Source organism: Budorcas taxicolor, chromosome 22 (genome assembly GCF_023091745.1).
Source record: "Budorcas taxicolor isolate Tak-1 chromosome 22, Takin1.1, whole genome shotgun sequence".
In the NCBI taxonomy this organism is placed as follows: domain Eukaryota; kingdom Metazoa; phylum Chordata; class Mammalia; order Artiodactyla; family Bovidae; genus Budorcas; species Budorcas taxicolor.
The window spans coordinates 25,886,303-25,910,377 of NC_068931.1; the positions used below are offsets into that span (position 1 = coordinate 25,886,303).

General features: G+C 37.7%; 1 protein-coding gene across 1 annotated transcript in view; it reads left to right on the forward strand.

Annotated features, from left to right (window-relative positions):
- The first annotated feature begins 406 nt into the window (after positions 1 to 406).
- The window catches only part of TRAPPC8 (trafficking protein particle complex subunit 8), an 85,227-nt gene continuing 61,558 nt past the window's right edge, over positions 407 to 24,075 (forward strand). Inside the window, exons 1-5 of the mRNA XM_052660326.1 lie at positions 407 to 563; positions 6,913 to 7,107; positions 17,047 to 17,136; positions 18,393 to 18,567; positions 20,733 to 20,886. Coding sequence (XP_052516286.1) covers positions 407 to 563; positions 6,913 to 7,107; positions 17,047 to 17,136; positions 18,393 to 18,567; positions 20,733 to 20,886 — 771 coding nt within the window. The remainder of the gene's footprint in view (positions 564 to 6,912; positions 7,108 to 17,046; positions 17,137 to 18,392; positions 18,568 to 20,732; positions 20,887 to 24,075) is intronic.

The following is a 24,075-nucleotide window of genomic DNA, read 5'->3' on the forward strand; positions in this document are numbered from 1 at the left end:
ATCGACTTTAACACTGTCACGTGAGGGGCGAACGCGGGGGCTGCCGGGATAAGTACGCCGGTGGGTCAGGGTTCGGCCTCAATATGGCGGTTCCAGTCCGGCAGTGACCAAGGCTTTGCCGTCGAGAGGACTAACTGGCGACTGCCGGCGTCTCCACCTATCAGGGTGGAATGCGAGGACGCCGGGGCGAGCGTTGAGGAGCGGCGGTGACGGGGAGGGGTCGGTGGCGGGTGCTCCGGGAGCCAAGGCGGCAGCGTCTGTTCGTTCTATTGGTCTCAAGGCTTCAGCGCCCGGCCCCGCCCGGCCGGGCCAGGCCGGCGGGCGGCGGCGGTAGCTGCTGCAGCCGCAGGATCAGCCTCCGAGAGTGGGCCGGAGGGCGGACGCCGCCGCTGCCTCTGCCGCGGTGATGGCCCAGTGTGTACAATCAGTGCAGGAGCTCATCCCGGACTCCTTCGTCCCCTGTGTGGCCGCGCTGTGCAGCGACGAAGCCGAGCGGCTTACTCGTCTCAATCACCTTAGCTTCGCGGAGTTGCTTAAGCCCTTTTCTCGCCTCACTTCCGAGGGTATGTGCTCTCCCCTTTGCACTGAGCTCCTGCAAAGCCGGGGCCGGGAGAGGGAAGTTGGGGGCGGGCGGGGAAGAGAAGGGCGGTGTTTACATCTTGGAGCCGGGAGAGTGGCGTCGGGCTGGGGCCCCGCGGTGTCTTTAGTGGCCGCAGGAGGAGGTTCTGTAAAAGAGATGGTCAAGACAGCAGCTTGGTTCTGACCTCCAGTTTTTCGGGCACTTCCCGGACAAACCAGACTGTTGGGTAATTAAACGTGAGCCGCAGAGAAGGGCATTGAGCCTGTGCTCAAGGGTCGTAGGGAGGGAATTAGGAAGTTGCAAGGAGGTCAGGCTAAGAAGATGCTCGCTGTTAGACCAATGAGGGACGAATCGTCTTCCCCTGGGAGTTAAACTGGGTTTTCAAAGTTGCCTTAAGTATTATATTCTTTAGCAGTGAGGCGTATCCCTTTCAAGACTTAAGGTTTACTTTACTTTTTTCTTTTGAAAATATTTCTCTAGGTATCCAGAATTTTACTTTACCTCTCAAGCAAATAAAAGGTATTATAAAAGTAGTGAAACTTGGAACAGCCTTTTTTTGGTCTGATGGATGAGGAAATAAGGACAAGTTGTTATAATAATTTAATCGAGTTTGTGGCAGTTATCTAGATTTATAGGGATGGAAAAGTCCTGAAGTTTGTGGGGTTTTTTTTTTTTTCAGATAATTTAATCAACAGAAGAAATATGTTTTATTGAAGAGTTGCCTGTTTTCTCCAGCTTTAGATTCCTTATTAGGGAAAAGTAAGCGTAATAATAGTCTAGTGTGTTTAATCAGTATCTTTACCTGTACTTTGCAAACAGAACATTGAAAAATATGGGTGAGATTTTTTTGTTATAGACTTTAAAAAGGTTCTATAATAAAGGTTGTCAAGACAACGACCATGATGTTTATTTGGTTATGATGACTTCTTCACACACACAGATGCTGTGCCATAAGTTTTATGTATTTACAGGCCACACGTGTGTATTCTTTGGGAGAATACCTCCATTATAAGTTCACTTTTGTATTTAAAGGAGACAAGGAGCTATCCAAAATAAACAGGTTGAGAACTCTTGAATTTCCTTCAGCCTGTACCTTAGCCATCCATCTCATCTCCTGCAGTATTTTTTACTAACTCAACAAAAACGACAAAGTGCTCTACATTCTTAAATATTAAAAAACAAAACAGAGGAGCAAGTTTGCCTGTGATTGGAGTGCTCTTTCCTTCTCTGTTAATAAAGAATAGTAACACTAACTGATGTATATACTTAGCGTTTCTCTTTTAGTCTGTCTTGAGTCCTGTGAGAAAGGTACTGTTAACACCATTTTAAATTTGAGGACATCCAGGCATGGAGATACTAACTTGGTCAGTCCTAGACAGGTGGGAAAGATTTAAAAACAGGCAGTGTGATTCAAGACAAGGTGTTCTTAGTCAGATCATCTTATCTCCTGATAATATTTAAAATCACTTGTTCACAGGCAGGAGCGGTGCCATCCAGTAGTAACAATGTGACTCACATGCATAACTTAAAGTTACTTTGTAGTCACATTGTAAAAAGATAAAAAGAAATTGGTGAAGATTAAATAATATTTTATTTAATCCAGTATTTCCAAACTTGTCATTTCAGCAGGTAATAAGTATAAAAAAACTTAATGAGATAATTTGCATTCTTTTTTTATCGCTAAGTCTTTGAAAGTTGGTATGCATCTTACACTTATATCAACACCTAAGTTTGGACTAGATGTATTTGAAGTGCTCCGTAGACACTTGTGCCTGGTGCCTCCTGTATTGGACAGTGCAGTGAATAGAGGCTGAAATCTTTACTTTTTTCCTTGTGTAGACTGCAAAAGATTTAGGGATGGAGTATAATGAGATAGACTTGAATAGGTAGATGTTGGTGGAATGGAAGAGGATGAGCATTCACTTTTGAGAACAGAGATGAGGTTAGAATGGTATGGACTAAGGTAGAAATGATAATTGAGTGGTCGGGGAACAGTGGGAAAACTCCCTTTTCAGTACAGGACAGTAAGGAAAAAGGCCTAGATAAGGAAAGATCTTGAATTCTGGGAAAGGAATTTTTGATTTTCTATCTTGTGGATATGTGATAGTCAAAAGATTTCTTGAGCAAGGGCATGGAGTTTGGGGGAAGTTGTGTGGTTCGTAAGCAACTGAGGTTTTCTTTTTTAATACAGTAAAGTTTTATGTGTTGTGTAAAGATAAAAGATGTCATTATTTTTCAAAATACATTTTTCAAAATACAAATACACCAGTTATGTATGTTTCCTGAAAAAAATTTTAGGTCGAGTTTGCTTAAAAAGCATGTATTTGGGAGAATTAGTGTCATTTAGTGTATTAAGAGCTCTGGGAACACCTACTGTTGTCAAGAGACCTTTCAAAAGTATAATCTAGTTTCCCAAATTTATTTGAACGTGAAGTTGAGTTTTCAGAAACAGTTGTCTTGAGCAGCCAGTAATCTGTGGACAGCACGTACTGGGGAATGTTGCTTCAAGGAGCTATATGTGGCAGTCCATAAAAGTAAGGCAGTGGTGGAGCCGAATTTCACCCTGAAATTGAGATGTTATATGCTATATAAAGTCACCTTTTGTGACGTTATAATCTTAATAAAGCCTTAATACAATTATTTAATTTTGAAGCTTTTGGATTTTTTTGTGTGTGATATAAGAGCTTTTGTCATTCTTAATTCTTGCCTTTCTCTTTATTAAGCTGATTTTGTGCTACTCCAGTGTATACGTATCAATTGTTACGTAATAAATTGCCCTGAAACTTAGCACCTTAAAGGCATTTTTAAAAATTAATTTTATTTACTTATTTTTGGCTCTGATGGGTCTTGGATGCTGGGTGGGCTTTTCTCTAGTTGTGGCAGGGGGCTACTGCTGTTACAGCGCAGGCTTCAATAGTCACGGCTCCTGGGCTCTAGGGCACACACTCAACAGTTGTGGCACACCGGCCTAGCTACTCTGTGGCACATGAGATCTTCCTGGATTAGGGATCGAACCTGTGTCTCCTCCACTGGCAGGCAGATTCTTTACCACTGAGCCACCAGGGAAGCCCCCAAAGCATCTTGTATCCCTCAGTTTCTCAGGGGTCTGGGAGTGGCTTAGCTGGACTATTGTCTCTTGAGGTTGCCCTGGAGCTGTCAGCAGGGACTGTGGTCATCTAGGACTGGAGGATCCACTTGCAAGCTCACTCCTACAGTTGTTGTTTCACCTCTTCACTGGGTGTTGACCTGAGACCCCAGTTCTCTGCCATATGGGCCTCTCTGGAGGTTCCTTGAGTGTCTTTATAACCTGGCAGTAAGTTTCTCCTAGAGGGAGTGATCAGAGAGAGAACCCAAGATGGAAGCCATACTCTTAAAACCTTATCTCAGTAACCTTATCTCTTATAACCTTACCGCAGTAGTTTTTGCTGTGTTCCACTGGTCACACGTGGGCTTCCCAGGTGGCTTTAGTAACATATCCACCTGCAATGCAGGAAACATGGATTCGATTCCTGGGTCAGGAAGATCCTCTGGAGAAGGAAGTGGCAACCCACTCCAGTATTCTTGCCTGAGAAATCCCATGGACTGCAGAGCCTGGTAGACTACAGTCCATGGGGTCCCAAAGGAATCAGATATGACCTAGCAACTAAACAATAAGAACATTGGTCACACATATCCATCCTGGGATGTGGGAGAACATATACTGGGAAATATCAGATCATCAGGTGCCATTTCAGAGGCTGGCTGCCACACATTGACTCATTTCTGGATTATTGATGAGATTACCCAATAACTAATGACCCATTCTGAATATAAGACACAACTCTTAGTAGAATAACTTTTTTTGTGTTAACACTTAAGAATACCAGAGTCAATTTAAAATTTTAAGAGAGGTTTAATATACATAATAGTTGCTTATATTATTTGACAATTAGGGATCAACTTCAAGGAAACTGCTTGTATCCTAAAAATACCAGAAATGTATCATAGTATTTTGATGTTTTTTGGTTTCTCTGTTTCATAGACCAGCTGAGAAGTTTAATTAAGGAGTTTATTTAAATCATTTAGAAAACAAGCAATTACAGATGAGTGCAGAAGAATGCAAGAAGCATCCAGCTCGCCACTACCTAGAGCCAGCGAATCTTGTCATATTTGCTTTGTATCTTTTTCTTTGCTTTAAGAAACGAAGTTGAAGTCACCTTTTTACCGTTCCTTAGTCCCATTTCTTTCCTGCTTTTACAATAGGTAGTCATTATTATGGAATTTGTGTGTATACTTTCTGTACATATATTTAGTTTTACAAGTACACATATTCATGTCGTATGTAGTATTTTTAAAAGCTTTTTGTCTGATATTTTTTAATTGAAAATTTAGACGTCAGCTGAGAGAATACACTGGAAATTTAGGAAGACAGTTTTTAATGGATGTAACTTTATTTAAGACATAGGCGGACCTGAACTTAAACGTTTACTAAAAAGCATGTCCCATTAGGAGGAAATGTCATTTTTTAGTGGGTAGGTACGCAAAGTCAGTTTTCTAAGAATTGCCCTGTGTTGGTGTATGATGACTCATGACGTACTTGAAACAGAAGATGTTCTGTGTGCTGCCACCATCCTACCTACCTACTCGTGTGTTAGGCCTGTGCTGAGTGCTTTGCACTTACTATGTCTTCTAACAATATCTCATCTAAATTCTTAAAATAACCCTGCGAAGTAGGTTATTTCCTTCATATGTTATAGGTGAAGAAAAAAAATGAAGCATGGAAAAGGTTAAAAGTTGTTTAGGATAACCCAGTTAAAAGTAGTGGGTTAGTATTTCAAGTAAAGTCCGATTCCAGGATTTGGGTCCTTAATCTATACAATAAATTGCTTCTAGTGCTACCATGGAAGCTAATCATCTTACCTGATTATAAGAAAAAAATATACTTACATTTCTTACTGTGCACCATGAGCCCTGTCTTACTACAGTTGCCTGAGAACCTCTTGCCTGGCCTTGAAGCTCTGAGCCCTGGTTATAAATCATCTAGACCGAGACAAGGCCTGTAGTAGGGAGGAGACCAGAGGTATTGATTAGGTTAGGAGAAGGATTATGGGCACTGATTTTTGTTTTCTTCCTTTTTACTAGACTTTGTTGTTTAGAGCCGTATTAGATTCACAGCAGAATTGAGCGGAAAATAGAGTTCTCGTATACCTCCTGTTAGGATATGTGTACAGCATCACCTACTATCAGCATCCCACACTAGAGTGGGCATTGATCTTTATGATAGTAGAACGGGGGCCGAGAATGCAGGCATCTCTGTCAGGGAACCAGAGGAACCCTGCGTGCAGCATTTAATGCCTTTTCTTCCCTGATTTTCAGTTTTGATACCATAGATCTCACACTGCCTTGGACCAGCTTTAAGGTAAAGTGAGAATCAAGAGATTTGGTATGGATGGTGGTTGGGCTTCCCAGGTGGCTTAGTGGTACAGAATCCACCTGCCAAGCAGGAGATGGGGGTTTGATCCCTGGGTTGGAAAGATCCCCTGGAAAAGGAGATGGCAACCCGTTCCAGTGTTCTTGCCTGGAGAATCCCATAGAGGAGCCTGGTGGGCTGCTGTCTATGGGGTCGCACAGAGTCGGACATGATTGAAGCGACTTAGCAGCAGCAGCAGCCAGTATTCACGCCTGGAAAATCCCATGGACAGAGGAGCCTGGCCGTCTAAGTCGGAACCAACTTAGCAACTGAACCACCACCATGTGGATGGTGGTTATGTGCTGCGTGGTCAGTCGCTTCAGTCATGTCCAACTGTGACCCTGTGGACTGTTGCCCGCCAGGCTTCTCTGTCTAAGGGGATTCTCCAGGCATGAATACTGGAATGGGTTGCCATGCCCTCCCTCCTCCAGGGGATATTCTCGACCCAGGATTGAACCCACATCTCTTTTGTCTCCTGCATTGGCAGGAGTTCTTTACCTGCTGGTGGATTCTTTACCACTGGCCACCTGAGACACCCTCCCTGTCAATTCCAAAGGTAAGGAAGGAAAAGACCTATGGTAGAGTAGCTGTGAGCAGTAGCGTGACTGGAGAGGAAGGATAGACTGTCTAGCTAGCCCTTTGGTGTGTAATGGAATGTTGTGTTGTTCCTTTGCTAAGTCCTCTTTGGGACCCTGTGGACTGCAGCACACTATAAGTCAGTTGTATTTTGGAAGACTTGTTACACTTGGAATTTCTGATTTCCAAATTGAGCATCCTTTGTAAATCATTAACCCAAGTTTTTTTCTTTTTAATTGTCATTATAATTGTTGGCTTGTTATACTTTGTGTAGAATTAACTTCAAGTTTTTTTTTCTTTTTTTAAGTTCATATGAGAGATCCCAATAATCAGCTTCACGTAATTAAAAACTTGAAGATAGCTGTAAGCAACATTACCACCCAACCACCTCAGCCTGGAGCCATTCGGAAACTCTTGAATGATGTGGTTTCTGGCAGTCAGCCTGCAGAAGGATTAGTAGCTAATGTGATAACGGCAGGAGATTATGACCTCAACCTCAGTGGTATGTAATAAGGTTTATTATTATTTTTTAAATGTTATTTCTTTTGTTAGAAAAGGTAGTTCTGTAACTTGGAAATCATTCAACACACACTTAAGTACTTGCTGAGTGCTCAAGCCTGAGAATACAATGTGGAAGACAAGTCCTTGCTTTTTAGGAGATTGCAATCGAGTAAGCAGGCAGCCATTCAAATAACTACGAAATATGTGATTTCACTTTTTCATAATGAAAAAATTTTTTGTAGTTCTACTTGTAAAGTTAATGCCTAGAACATGTACATAATATTTCTTGAATGAAAGAACCAACAGTAGACAAAACTATTCTTTTGTGACATTAGTAATACAATGATTATGTAAAAGCATTGTTTTATTGTATCTTTTATCTTGCTTAGTGTTAAATAGAGGAAATGTTTATAGTATGTAAATAAATACTTATCCTAATCTGATGTGACTCGTAAATGTTTTCATAATAAAATTGTTAGGTGAAACTAGGTAAGAATATAAAGTGAGTTAGCAGTATTTGGTGTGACTCTTTGCCAGTGTAGAAAAGACTTGATGAGGAGACATAGGATAGATTTTTAGAGGGCAAAGATGAAAAGTACGTCATCTAGGAATTTTCTGGTGGTCCAGTGGTTAGGACTCCAGCTTCCACTGCAGAGAGGCATGAGTTTGATCCTTGGGCAGGGAACTTAGCTCCTGCATGCTCCATACATCATCTAATTAGGCTGTTTTAGCTACCTAATAATCATCTCAGATCAGTGTAACTTATCATCTATTATATTAATGCCTCCTAATTGCATAGTTGAAACATACAAAGAGAAATTAAGAGGTATGTTTTAGATCATGAAGTTACTTGGTTGCACTTGTATAGTTAAAAATATTTGTAGATTTACTTTGTTTAAAAATTAACAATTTTTCTTGTTTTCTATGTCATTTTAATTCCAACAAGATAAGTTACCTTGATAAGATTAAGTTTAGAAAATTTTGATTATCTTTAAATCAAAGGAATCCATTTCAGGATATGTACTTTAAGCAGTTCCTGGCATAACTTATTTTCATGAGGCGAGATTTGCATATTTTTGGGAGAAAGTGATGGAGTTTGAATTATTTCTCTCATCAGTGGAAAATTTGAAGTGTGAAAGGCACTGAATCTAATGCCAGAGTGTCCAGGTTTTTATATTACCACTGCCAGGGTTAGTTATAGTTAGTTGGATAATCTGAATAAGTTACTTACTCAGAATCAGTTCTGTTCTCTGAAGATGAGAGAATTTGACTAGATTACTTCTTAAGGCCTCTTCTAGACCTTTAATCCTGTGATTCTGTTTTATAGGGACTTTAACATTTTTATTACTCATGCAACAAATATTTATTGATTTCTTACTATTATGCTTTGCACTAAGATGCTATTTGTAACTTCATAACCTGATCAGTAATTAGGAGACATTCTAATTTATAGTATCTTAAAATACATTATAATAGAGATATAGCATATCTAATATGCCAGAGTGCTGAGGGGCACAGAGAGAGGAATAAACTATCATATTTTTTCAAAATTATCTTTTTTTATAGTGCAGATAGTTTCCTGACCTCCAAAGCTCGTATACCTTTTATTTTAAAAAAATTTATTAAAATGATACCTGCACAGAAAAAAAGCAAAAGTGTCAGTCAGTCGTCCAGGCTCCTCTGTCCGTGGAATTTTCCAGGCCAGAATACTGGAGTGACTTGCCATTTCTTTCTCCAGGGGATCTTCCCAACCCAGAGATTGAACTCTCATCTCTCTGTCTGCCGCATTACATGCAGAATCTTTACTGTCTGAGCCACCAGGGAAGCCCAATACAGAGATAATGCTGAAAAGACTTAAGAGAAAAAAGCAACAGTAATCTGCTCTCTGTACCCCTGCCCCACCAACTTTTAGTGGTTTTCTCTGGTATTCATTCTGTGTTTCTAAGTAATATTTTTATGTGGTTGTTTATGGCAATGGCACCCCACTCTGGTACTCTGACCTGGAAAATCCCATGGGCGGAGGAGCCTGCTGGCCTGCAGTCCATGGGGTTGCTAGAGTCGGACACGACTGAGCGACTTCACTTTAACTTTTCACTTTCATGCATTGGAGAAGGAAATGGCAACCCACTCCAGTGTTCTTGCCTGGAGAATCCCAGGGACGGGGGAGCCTGTGGGCTGCCGTCTATGGGGTCGCACAGAGTCGGACACGACTGAAGCGACTTAGCAGCAGCAGCATGGCTTAATTAAAATTATTATTTATTGATTTCTCATAATTGATGAAGATTTAGCTTAAGTACGCCCCTTCTTCCATCTCCCTAATGTGGTTTTTTATAATTTTTGGTTAATACTCACTGTTGGCAATACTAAGTATTCACTTCTTCACTGCTGAGCCAAATATTGGGCTTTCAGTTCATTTTTATACAGCATTTTGTTTTTTTCAGGATTTAGTTAATCACCTTTTAAAAAACAACTTGCCCAGAGTTCTTCATATTTTTTGCTAGTTTCTCAAACTTCCAATAGCCTCTCAGTAAGATTTTCCCCTTGATAGATTAATTTATGAGATAATACATTTATTAAGACCTTCCTAATGTCTTCTCTCTTTCTACTCCACACATTCTCATTAGGGAATGATAAGTATCCTTCAAGGGGGTGAAGACTTGGGGGACAAAAAGTATATACTACAATGATTTGTGGCTCTCCAAAGGATCACAGTACATTAATGGATACATCCACTCCAGTGTTCTTGCCTGGAGAATCCCAGGGACGGGGGAGCCTGATGGGCTGCCATCTCTGGGGCTGCACAGAGTCAGACACGACTGAAGCGACTTAGCAGCAGCAGCAGCATTCTGTGGGGAGAAGGAACAGTTGCTGCTGCTGCTAAGTCGCTTCAGTCGTGTCTGACTCTGTGCGACCCCATAGACGGTAGCCCACCAGGCTCCCCCGTCCCTGGGATTCTCCAGGCAAGAACACTTGGAGTGGGTTGCCATTTCCTTCTCCAGTGCATGAAAGTGAGATGTGAAAAGTCGCTCAGTCGTGTCTGACTCATAGTGACCCCATGGATTGCAGCCCACCAGGCTCCTCCGTCCCTGGGATTTTCCAGGCAAGAGTACTGGAGTGGGGTGCCATTGCCTTCTCCGGAAGGAACAGTTAGAAGGATATTTTTAAAAGTTTACCAGGCGGGCTTGAGGGGTTGGAGGGGAGAGGGAATATAATGAAATGGAAGTTTCAAACACTGTTCTACTCTCTCATGGTTTGGCTACACTCCAAGACCTGCTCCACAGCTGCCATCCTGGAGATTTCCTCCCCTGCTCTGTAGCCTCTCATTCATATCTTCAGGTATATTTCATTGATTTGGTAAAGGACATCTCCAGTATTTTCCTAAAAAAAGATTTATGTTTTGGAAGGTAAAATTTTTGAGGAATGAATGTCTGAAACTCCTTAGTGAAGTGAAATCACTCAGTCATGTCCGACTCTTTGCGACCCCATGGACTGTAAGCTACCAGGTTCCTCCATCCATAGGATTCTCCAGGCAAGAGTACTGGAGGGGGTTGCCATTTCCTTCTCTAGGGGATCTTCCCGACCTAGGGATCGAACCCGGGTCTCCTGCACTGCAGGCAGACGCTTTACCATCTGAGTAGGCAGACTTTAAAAAAGAATCTCAAGTGGTTAGGACAAGCTTCAGAAGAAAACAGTTTCTTTAGCTTCTTTCTCTGCTACTTAAGGCACTTCCCTGTAGCTTTATTGTTTTGTTGGTCCTGAAGACTGAGAATGTGAGATGCTGAAGTACTGAATTTATTTTGATAAAATTATGTTAGAATAATACTCTGGAGATTTGAGAATGTGAGATGATGAAGTACTGAATTCATTTTAATAAAATTCTGTTAGAATAATACTCTTTGGAGATTTGAGTGGTTTTATCCATTTTAAGTAGGATTAATTCTTTGTCTAGAAATACTCTAGTTTTACCATTAATGTGAATCATCATACTTTTCACTCATTCTGTTTATGAAATACATGTTAGATACTTCACTCATAAGCCTAGCTTTCACAGTGCAGTTTCTTCATCAGATTGGTCAATTAAAGCTAGAGTTCCTTCATACAGTAATTGGAGAGACATAATGATGGAATTGAAAGAATCCTCATTATATACAGGTATTTCCTCTGGTGGTCTCAGTTTTCCAGATTGTTCACAATCTACTCCTTGTCTATTACTTTTTTTTCCACTCAACTACTACTTTTTTGTATTTGTTTCAGTTAACACGTCTGTTTAATTTTTCTAAAACGGAGATAACTTTCGTAATCTCTTATCTATTACCTATTGTATTTACTCTTGATTTACAGTATTATCTGCTAAACTCAGGCATTGACCTTGAAAAGTATAATTTGGGCTGCACCTTGTTTTGGTAAGAAGGAAGAACATATTTTCCACCCTTTTTCAGTATGTAGTATACTTTTTTTCTGATTGCCTTTATGTTAACTACTAATACTCTGTAAGATACCATGAGGCTTCAGTGAATAGTGAAGTGTAAACAGTGTTTTAGGAGATTGTTTAAATATTCTTTAATGTCTTTCCAAAGATTTTTACTTAAAAGCATGAAGAACCCTTTAAAAAAGTGGTTATTATTTAAAATGTGGGTAGTGCCAAATAGGAAATTATTGTTCTTATTTTTCTAGTATCTTGAAGTATTTTTCTGTTTTTCGTCCTGGGAATTGTTTATCAATACCAGTTACTTTGAACTATGAGAAAGTCCAGAAATAATGAAATTCTCTAGGATGATGCAATAGTGAACAAAATCACTGTTATATCATCCTTCAGTTTGAAATTTTGTATTGCCCTAAGTTCTAAATCTTCTTTCAGGAAGTTGTGAAAGAAGTTTGGAGACAACATCTTCATAGTCGTCATCTTTATCTTTTTTTTTTCCTCCATGGAACACAGCTGAGACTTGGGGATTTTTAGTCCATTTTGACAAAGAAAAGAAAATTGACAGTGGAATACACAATTTTTCACCATTACTAGACAAATTAGAAGATGAATGCAGTGACATATGGCAGTTCAGACTAATGCTATCTAGTAGAAATAGATGAGCCACTTAGGTTATTTTCCATGTTCTGTAGCTACAATAAGGAATGTAAGAATAGGAAATTCCCTGGCGGCCCAGTGGTAGGACTTTGTGCTTTCACTGCCAGGGGACCCAAGTTCAATCCTTGGTCAGGGAACTAGATCTCACAGACTTTGTCACATTGCCAAGAGAGGGGAAAAAAAAAGAATGTAGAAATGAGTGAAATTAATTTTAATAATATGTTTAATTTTAACCTAAATATTACCATTTCAAATGTAATCAATGGAAAATTTCTTTTGTATTATCTTCAAAATTTTATGTGTATTTTATACTTAACAGCACACCTCAATTCAGACAAGCCACATTTCAAGTGCCCAAGAGCCGCATATGGCTAGTGGTTACTTACCTTATTGGACTCTGATGACAGTGGTGAAATTGATCATATATAGAAATCCTAGTCTTTTGAGTCTTCAGATGACAGTATCTAGGACAGTTGTCTTCAAACTCAAGAGTTGATGAATGAGCAATGTGTTTCTAAAAACAAAAAGAAAATATAGTATTTCACCCAATTTAACAGGAAGGACTTAATTTAACAGGTAGGACTTCATATAATATTTTGAAATGCTAACCTAGACCATTCCATTTTGTTAAAGGACATGTGACCATATTCTTTCATCTTTTATGATGTTTGTGTAAATTTACTTAATATAGTTTGTTAGTGTCAGGCATGTGTATGAAGGTAATTGGAAGGAATCAGATGATGTAGAAATGAAAATTCATTAACTTAATCATTGTGTTTGCTGTTTAGAAGTCTAAAGAATGAAAATGCTTTGCAGTGATGGAGAAAAATAAAATGACCTTTTTGTTTTCAGCAAAATTTTGAGCCATCACGTTTTTCCAAAATGTTGCACCTTGGCTGTGCAAGAAAAACCAGAAATAACCATAAACTAGAAGTTGTTAGACATGTGTTTAAATCTGGAATCAGTATTTACACTGTGAATGTGTTCTAGGTTTGTGAATAGTAGTTGATGGACATTCAAAAAACATTGCCTGATTGAGGCACATATATTTGAAACTGGAAACAGATGGAATACAATTTGAGATTGCTTTATTAAAATTTATAAAAAGCTTGTTTAGGTTTTATTCTTAATTCTGTGAATAATTTACAAAATGAATTAGAAATACAATAAAATATTAGGTGTCAATTAAATCCAGATAGTAAATGCAATGACTATTTTTCTTGATATACTGAGGGTTAAAAGGAATATAGTTTCAAAAAAGAATGATCTGTTTTAAAAAAAAAGCTGGTGTATGAGAAATTTAATTATTGGGCATAAGTAATCATGGCTTTCACCTCTTTAGAATACTTTGATTTTTGCTGATTTTTTTTTTTAGAAAACACTTGATTAGAAATAGTCTCTTCAAGGATAGTTCTCAAGGGTGTTGTTAAAATGCAAGGTTAGTATTTCTTAGCTCTTCATATTATTTAAGATTATTTGATTTGCAAAATGCTTATAAATTTTATATATAAGTTCTGGTTTTAGTTTTTTGGAGCTTTTGTTGAAGTCTTCTGAATTAAACCATATATTTTGATAATCACTGTTGTAAGTGTTAAGTATTTTTGACTTGAGACTCTTATTGAATTACATAATTATACATCTAATTATCATATTTCTTTCCCTTACTTGAATATTTTCATTCGGGAAGATATTATTTTGCAACTACTGTTTATCAAAAGTTAAAGTCTTAAGTGCCAACATTATGTGGAATTTGTAATATTTCTTAGTGCCTTTTTCTTTAGTCTGAGTGGTGGTTTTCTGGTACTTTCAACGTTTGTGAATGATTAGAGAGGGAAAATATGTGATTTACGGGTAATGTTTAGGGTAGCCAGTCTTTTTCACTTGCAGGTTTGGGATCACTGATGATAGTATTTGGTTTCAATAGAAAGAAGACCAGAGTTGCTGTAGGTCTATCTCACTGCCTGCAGCCCTTGTTAGATATGTATTTGAACACTAATAACTTCGGCTTCCCAGGTGGCACATTAGTGAAGAATCCACCTGCCAGTGCACGAGATGCAAGAGACACGGGTTCAATTCCTGTATCCAGAAGATCCCCTGGAGTAGGAAATGGCAACTCATTTCAGTATTCTTGCCTAGGAAATTCCATGGACAGAAGGGCCTGGTGGGCTGCAGTCTGTGGGGTTGCAAAGAGCTGGACACGACTAAGCATGCACACACAACTCTGTTTGCCAAGTTACTGGCACTAAGAAGGGAACAAAGAAGAAATGGGGATAGAGAGAGGGCTGCCTTTTGTAGAGTGGAGGATAGAGCATTACATTTTTTTTTTACTTCTTGGCTGCCTTCTTTCCTTTCTTACCAGGGGAAGAGTACATTCTACATAGAGAAACTTCAACTGGTAGGATATCATGGTTGCTGTTTCAGTTCCAAACAAAGAACATGTAGAGAGGGAAAGGAATGTGAGCAAAATACTAATTTCATCCCAAAACATGTATAAGAGAATTTTTAAGGGATGAGAAGTGTCACTAAATGTTAGTCTTATGTTAACATTAAAAAAACCAAACACCTTTTTTCTGCAAAAATGTTGCTTGAAAAAGCAGAAAGAGAACGATGCCCTAGTCAATTAGCCCTTCAAGGAAGCATGTGGCTGAAGGAAAAAGTTACCTCATCAACCTGAATGTGACCCACTTGAAGGATAAAACCCACTTCTGCCATATATATTTAGAAAATTTTCCTTTGTTTCTATATTCTTTGTTGAGTACCCAGTGTTTTCTTGTACCAGTATTTAGAAAGTATTATTTTAGTTTAAGAACTCCTACATGTGTATGCATGCTTTTTTTTTGTTTTTGATTTATTTTTTTGTTAGGTCTTGTTATCTGGAACATACAGTTGCAGAGTCAAAACTATAAAAGAAGGTGTATTCACAGTGGCCTAGCTTCTCTTTGAGCCCTTCCCCTTTCTCATCTCTTTTTTGTCTTACACATGGTGGCATTTGTTAGATTCATTCTGTCATTTCTCTTTGACAGAGTAAACTAATACACGTGTGGCTCTCTTTCTTTTTTCCTTCTTTCACAAAATTGCATACTTTTCTGCTGTTGTCTTTTTTCACTTAATGTATCCTGGGGGCACTTCATAGTAATCGTGTGGAGCTTTTCCCCTTTCTCTTAAAACTCCATAGCACATCCAGTGTGTGTACCACAGTTTACTTAACCAGTCCCCTCCTGGTGGACACGTGCTTTTTCTAGTCTTTTATTACAGGAAATGTTGCAATGAATAGCTATTTTGGAAGGCCTAATTTGTTTATTCAGAACTCCCCAACCCACTGTGAAACAGACCCCTTGTCATATGTCTACAACTTACCTGTTATTTGTTAAATTTAAGCATGGTTGAAGCAACAAGGAAAATAGAAAAATAAAGTTGATAAGGTCATTTCTCCCACCATCTGTGGTGATTTCTTATCTAACCAAATTTTTCATTATTATTTATATTTTATTTTCTCTTCATTGGTACTGAGTGAAAATAAAAACTAATTTTCAAGGTAGAGACCCATTTTGACTGATTTAGGGGAAAGATATGTTTACTGGTTAGTAAGAAAATCGGTTTCAATTATGCCACTTTTCGTGTGTGTATGTATGTGTGTGTGTGTGTATATATATAGTACTATTTCTGGGAATGTTTTTCCTCTTCTGTAGCAAGAAAACATGAAATTTTTGTAGTACTAATCCTCCTAAACAATATGTGGGTTATTCTCATAATCCATTTGTTGGAATTAAAGTTTTTTTGTATATATGATACTGGGTTGGATATGCTGCTTGGTTAAGATGAATAGTTTATTATTTCACCCTTCCCAGTTTAATGTGTATTACAGTGTAAACAGAAAATATACTTGCTATGCTTTCAGTGAGTCTAAGAATAAAACAAAAAGTATATAAGGTTTTATAGTCAACATAAGTAACTAGGAATAGTGTCCTTTTAGTAAAACTGTGATTTAGATTAAACCTAATGAAATGACCAAGTTTAAGAAAATTCAAGTTTTTAACAAGTTAGAATAGTTGTAATGTAAAATGCTTAGCATGGAGTGAGAAAGATTTGACATTTTAAGAATCACATCACATACATGTATACAAAAAGTAAAAATACACGTCTTTGTATTTGATTGTGAGGTAAGCCTGTTTTGAAATTCCATTTGGAGAGGTTTAGTTGCTGTCTTACTCGAGTAATCAAATTATAAAGTAAGGTTTGTCAGCCTCACCACTGTTGTTTTGAGCGAGATAATTCTTTGCTGGTGTTGGAGAGGGGTGTGTGTGGGGTATTGTTAATCCTGTTTTCCTAAGTGTAGGATGTTCTCATTATTCCATCGTTCCTGACCTGATTCCCTAGATGCCAGTAGCACACCTCCTTGTTCCTATTTGTGACAACTCACAGTATCACCAGACAGTGCCAGATGTTTCCTGGGGGTCATGATTGCTCTTGGTTGAGGACTGCTGTTCAGAAATAATGCCATTTATGAGAAAGAGCTACTTATAACAGTGTGACTAGTCGAAGGGAAAACTGTAGTTCTAAAATCTGGTTGTTCTCATAGGTAATATTGAAAGCATTAATAAATAAACTGTGGTATCATTGTGTAGGTTGGGAATAGGTCAGTTTTATTTTTGCAAGTACATGTACTGCCATCTATGAATATATTTGTGTATATGGCTCATGTATGTATATCAATATATATATAAATTAAAGCACATGTGAAAAATGCTTGTTTATTGCTAGAAATGATGTTTTATACCTTTCAGGAATATGAACTTGAAATGTGGTCTGTTGTAAACTAATTCTACTGAACAGTTTAAACTTTTTCTTTATTAATTTTAGCTACTACGCCATGGTTTGAGTCTTACAGAGAGACCTTTCTTCAGTCGATGCCGGCGTCAGATCATGAATTTCTGAACCACTATTTAGCATGTATCCTTTGACTTTTATGTTCTCTTAAAATATGTGGAAGTTACTAATCTCAGAAAGAGTTACATAAACGCAAAATTGTTGAGAGGATGTAAAAATTATTTTTTATTGATGTGCTTCAGATTTTCTTGTTGTCCTTGTTAAATGGCATCCTAGATTCAAGACTGGTAGAGCTAAGTTTTGGTTAAAAAATAAGAATACTAAGAGCCTGCTTAGTTTTTGTCATCCAACTTGCACATTTCATGCTTAATATGTTTTTAAGCTATTTTAGAAAGAAAAAATGTAAACTGTCAGTGTTAACTGCTTTTGCTGATTGTCTCAAAATTCCCTGGTGGTTCAGATACTAAAGAATCTGCCTGCAATGCAAGAGACCCAGGTTTGATCCCTGGATCAGGAAAATCCCATGGAGAAGGGAATGGCTACCCACTCCAGTATTGTTGCCTGGAGAATTCCGTGGCCAGAGGAGCCTGGCGAGCTACAGTCTATGGGGTCTCAAAAGAGTGGGACACAACTGAGCGACTAACCCTTTTGCTTTCAAAATTAACTGCTTATGCAAAAGCTCAGATTTAGAAACAGCTTTCCACCCTTTAGTAACATGTTTTATAGCTGTTAACCTCCTTTCGCAGTTGTGACTTTCATTTTTTTTAACGTGGTTACAGAGAAAAGTTGAGAAAGGGACAGAGTATGAAATTTCACTGAGATGGAATGGAGAGGATCAAGACTCAGCAGAAGTTTTCACTATGTTGATAGTTGAACAGTTTTCATATTGTCCATTTTTATTTTCATGGATTTCCTTATTGTATGTATAAGTGATCTAAACAGCTGTCAACAAGATATCTTTAGTACTTAGAATCTTGAATTACTTAGAAATGTCGAAGAAATTATTTTATGCATGCAGGAAAAACTGTAAAAATCAGACTTTGTTTGTTTTAGCTTATAAAATACCTCCCTAAATTTATTTTTAAAGAATAATATTAATTATTGGACTTCCTAGATGGCACAGTGGTAAAGAATCCACCTGCCAGTTCAGGAGATGCAAGAGACACAGGTTCGACCCTTGAGTCGGAAAGATTACTCTGGAGAAGGAAATGGCATCCCACTCCAGTATTCTTGCCTGGGAAATCTCATGGACAGAGGAACCTGACGGGTTGCAAAGAATTGGACACTACTGACTGTGCACGCATGCTTGCAGTTTATTTTAACAGGATAATAGTTACTATTAAATGATAAGTGATAATTACCTTAATGTGGTTTACAAGGTATGTTGGTGGCATCCTCTGGTGAAGCTGAACCTGTGGAACAGTTTTCAAAATTGTCACAAGAACAACATCGAATTCAGCACAATAATGACTATTCCTACCCCAAATGGTTTATACCAAATACACTTAAATATTATGTACTTTTACATGATGTAAGTGCAGGAGATGAACAGAGGTAAGTTTATTTTTTTTAATTTTAAAATATTTCCTGTCAAATGAGTTAACATTAATTTCGACATGGCTTAAGTTTTTGATACATTTTTCATCTGAGGAAGTAAGAGTTTATTAATAAATTAGCTCGATCTTTTATTTGAAGTTATATTCAGCAGCTACATCATTTTATTTCATATGCTTCTCCAAACTTTTCCTTCAGTGTATGTGTCTATTAATCTTTGTTTACGAGTACTTGCCATTTTATATTTATAGATCTTAGCTGTATTTCTTAGCTGTATCTTACTTTGTATATTATTATCGCTCATTTTTTTCTCTTGTCCCTTTCCTGGTTTTCCTGTAACTTTTCGTTTCCTGGTTTATAGGCACTTCTTTTTTCACTCTTCACTCTTATCACTTTATATTTTTAAACTTGATGTTTTTCACAGTCTCAAAAAAACATCCAAACACTTATTTCTTATGTCCCCTTTAATGTTCTTTGTTAGTGATTTACCATAGTCCTTTTATTTGGGATAAGAGAATAACTTATCGTTAACGATGAGTTCTTGGAAAAAGATAATATTAAAACAGTTTTACTTTTGTGGCTTTTTCTGGCCAGTGCAGACTGGGGAGAAGATGGGACACCTGATACTTTTTTGTTAAGAGGGAAACTTAAATGTCCAAAAAAGGTTAAAAATAAATGCATTAAGACTTTTTCCTGCTTTGCAGTTTATTTTGATTTTTGGTTCAAGATATTGATCAAAATTAATCTTTTGTTTCAAACAGTTATTCTCTTATGTCAATGCTGTTTAGAATATGCAGTTAAATAATTGTTTTTGTCCTTGTCCTGAGCACATGCCATCGTTTTAAAATAAAGTTTTCTTGATAAAACCAAAGAATTGTTCTGAGGATTACTAACCTTTATAATTTTTTTGATATCATAAATAATCTGTAACCTCTTGGATAAAGTGTATTTTATAAATAGAAATAATTTGAACTGGCTTTTATTAGTTTCAGTCATTTGAATATGGATACCTTCCATATTAAATGGTTATAACGTGGATATTTAAGTGGTAATTAAAGTATTACATCAGTGGTTCTTATGCTTAAGTGTCATTGGTAAAGCAAGTAGATGTTTAGTTTATTGTATGTGAGTAAATATACACACACATATACTTTATGTGTTTATACAAATTTATAACTGTTTTACTTAACCAGCCTTAATTTTACAGTGTGTAATAAGATTTAATTATTCGTTAGTTTTGTTATTTGTATCGTATTAGTATCTGCATTTGAATGGGCTATATCCACATGTTTTTTGACACCAGATAGCTGATGAGTTTAGGGAGAAAACCTAATTAGGTTAGTTCTATGTACCAAAATTTCATTTCCATTAGAATGATTCTTAGGCTGACTTATTTGAATTATCTTATCTCTTACCAACTAGCAAGTCTAGTTAACTAAAAGTAAGGAAATCACCTGCTTTTTGTTGCATTTGAGATTAGCTTATGGGTCCAGCTGATAATAAACTTAGCAAAAAAGTTGGATTTTTATATAATAAGTATTTTGACTGCTTTTCTTGTGTTTCCTTTTTTTTTTCCCTTCTTCTTCTAAACTGTTTTCTTTGGAGACTGCTTAGGGAAGGGTAAACTGTAGCAGTAAAAGATGATTTTTTGGGGCGGATGCTACAGTTATCTATTTTAGCAATTATATTTTTTGGTAAGTTATCTGTTATCTAAGGCAGAATTTCCCAAAGTTGTATTTCCTGAAGGCTAGTCCAACATAGTTGAGTTTCTGATTTATAAGTTTGAAGCCACTCTTTGGAAATTCACTATACACAGTAGCAAATGGAAGACTCAGAGGTGGTCTGCTGCAAAGAAACTGGTTGGCTTGATTACTGTCGTTCCCCAAACTAGTTTGACCACTGAAACTTTCTTTTTTAATAACATGGGTATTTTTGCAAAATTTATTCCATGAGATGTACTTTGGTAACTGTACTTTAAGGTGATAACCAAGCTAGCTAAACTTCAGTTAGAATCATGAACTTTGTTGTAATTTTTAAAATTATGCTACTTCTAATGTCTTTTTTGGGAACTATTTTTTTTTCATGGTTTTTGTATTATTTTAATATCTATTATTGTCTAAGATCCTGTCTTTGTTGGCTACAAACATTTCCATTTTTTATTTTAGAGCTGAGTCAATTTATGAAGAAATGAAACAGAAATATGGAACTCAGGGTTGCTATCTACTTAAAATTAATTCTCGAACATCTAATCGAGCATCAGATGAACAGATACCAGATCCTTGGAGTCAGTATCTCCAGAAAAATAGTATTCAAAACCAGGTATATGTAAAAAACAACAATGAAGCAAACCACAAAAGCTATATTTCAGTTTTATGGCTAATGGCATCACTGTAGAATTTGTAGAATTATTAATAGTTATTTTATGGAATCTGGCTAGTTTTGATCCACTACTATGTGAGCTCTTAATGTTTCAAAAGCTGTTTTTAACTGCAGTAATCCCTTCCTTGTATACCTTTCAGGTATAAATATCAGTGTTAATTGTTTTCTTGAAAGAAAAGTGGAGACTTCCCTGACAGTCCAGTGGTTAAGACTCTGCGCCTCCACTGAGTGGGGAACTAAGATCCCGCAAGGCGCATGGTGTGGCAAAAAAAAGATGAAAAGTAAATTATACCTTAAGAATTGAATTAGAATGACTAAACACGTAGATAATAGAATTTTTGGCTTGCACATTAAATTCATTATGAATGCTTACAGTCAATTCTTTATTATCCACATGCTCTGGGGGTTGCCTTCCTTCATTTTCAACATGCTGTTCTTATGGCCACCTTTTGGAGCTCACACTTTTTAGGTGGGTGGGCTTTTTTCCCTAACTTTCCTTTGATTTCCTTTTCTTTTGAATTTCCAGGAAGTTTTGTTTCTTCCTAATCAACTTTTCTAATGTTGATTTCTAGACTAATGTTAATTGCTGTCTGTTGGCTGGTGTGTGATGGGTGTAAAGTTTCACGTTCTGTCCAACTTTTAACATAGAATTTTATGCCACTTGGTACTAGTCGAATGCCAGGTTATACGCTTAGTTCAGGTAATCAAGAGTTAACTATTTTTTGTTTAGAAGGAAGATTTCCAAAGTAAATGGAAAATATATTTTGTATAATTAAGCTGCATTATATACTTTATGTGATACTATTTAAAAATATGAATTAGAAAGTATGTACATTTTGATGTTCTAATAGAAATAGTTTAATCTGTTTATATATTAAATTTTAAATCCAGTTTTACTCACTTTAATTTTATAATGCTGGGGAAAAATGTCTGAAGAGAAAAAGAACCAGTTGGAGGTAGAAGAGCTTTAAATAGTGTTTCAGGGCCATACTCAAAATAGGAATATTATTGAAAATACTCGGTTTAAAATCTAACCATCTAAGGTTGGGAAAGGGAACATAATAGGTCAGATTGTGCAGTTGGAGAACTTTTTAACAGAAGACAGAGTTATAGATATTCTACAGCTTAGAATTCTAGAAGTCCAGGATTGGAGGATAGTTTAAAGATTGTCAGATCCAGTCGTTGTCGTGATGCTTTCAGTTCAGTTCAGTCGCTCAGTCGTGTCCGACTCTTTGAGACCCCATGAATCGCAACACGCCAGGCCTCCCTGTCCATCACCAACTCCCGGAGTTCACTCAGATTCACGTACATCGAGTCCGTGATGCCATCCAGCCATCTCATCCTCTGTCGTCCCCTTCTCCTCCTGCCCCCAATGCCTCCCAGCATCAAAGTCTTTTCCAATGAGTCAACTCTTCTCAGGAGGTGGCCAAAGTATTGGAGTTTCACCTTTAGCATCATTCCCTCCAAAGAAACCCCAGGGCTGATCTCCTTCAGAATGGACTGGTTGGATCTCCTTGCAGTCCAAGGGACTCTCAAGAGTCTTCTCCAATACCACAGTGCAAAAGCATCAATTCTTCGGCGCTCAGCCTTCTTCACAGTCCAACTCTCACATCCATACAACACTACTGGAAAAACCATAGCCGTGACTAGACGGACCTTAGTTGGCAAAGTAATGTCTCTGGTTTTGAATATACTATCTAGGTTGGTCATAACTTTTCTTCCAAGGAGTAAGCGTCTTTTAATTTCATGGCTGCAGTCACCATCTGCAGTGATTTTAGAGTCCCCAAAAATAAAGTCTGACTCTGTTTCCACTGTTTCCCCATCTATTTCCCATGAAGTGATGGGACCGGATGCCATGATCTTCGTTTTCTGAATGTTGAGCTTTAAGCCAACTTTTTCACTCTCCTCTTTCACTTTCATCAAGAGGCTTTTTAGTTCCTCTATACTTTCTGCCATAAGGATGGTGTCATCTGCATATCTGAGGTTACTGATATTTCTCCTGGCAATCTTGATTCCAGCTTGTGTTTCTTCCAGCCCAGCATTTCTCATGATATACTCTGCATGTAAGTTAAATAAGCAGGGTGACAATATACAGCCTTGACGTACTCCTTTTCCTATTTGGAACCAGTCTGTTGTTCCATGTCCAGTTCTAACTGTTGCTTCCTAACCTGCATACAGATTTCTCAAGAGGCAGGTCAGGTGGTCTGGTATTCCCATCTCTTTCAGAATTTTCCACAGTTTATTGTGATCCACACAGTCAAAGGCTTTGGCATAGTCAGTAAAGCAGAAATAGATGTTTTTCTGGAACTCTCTTGCTTTTTCCATGATCCAGCAGCTGTTGGCAATTTGATCTCTGGTTCCTCTGCCTTTTCTAAAACCAGCTTGAACATCAGGAAATTCACGGTTCACATATTGTTGAAGCCTGGCTTGGAGAATTTTGAGCATTACTTTACTAGCGTGTGAGATGAGTGCAGTTGTGCGGTAATTTGAGCATTCTTTGGGATTGCCTTTCTTTGGGATTGGAATGAAAAGTGACCTTTTCCAATCTTGTGGCCACTGCTGAGTTTTCCAAATGTGCTGGCATATTGAGTGCAGCACTTCCACAGCATCATCTTTCAGGATTTGAAACAGCTCCACTGGAATTCCATCACCTCCACTAGCTTTGTTCGTAGTGATGCTTTCTAAGGCCCACTGGACTTCACATTCCAGGATGTCTGGCTCTAGATGAGTGATCACACCATAGTGATTATCCGGGTTGTGAAGATATTTTTTGTACAGTTCTTCCGTGTATTCTTGCCACCTCTTCTTAATATCTTCTGCTTCTGTTAGGTCGTGATCCTTTAATTTCCTTTAAATCTATGAGTGACCTCATCTATTGAAAGTACTTACTGTGTTTTTAGGTGACCTGCTCTATGTTTAAGCAGCTTGAGGATCAAGCTTATACTCAATCCTATAGGGATCATGTCAGTTTTTCGTTAAAATGACTTTCAGAATATAGAACATAACTCTCATGTCTTTTTGAAATATTTTTCTAGGCTAAATGTACCATTTTGCAGCTCTTTCTTAAATGTTGTTTTTAGTCAATTTCTTGTCCTGATCACCTTCCCCTTATTAAGTTCTAGGTTATAT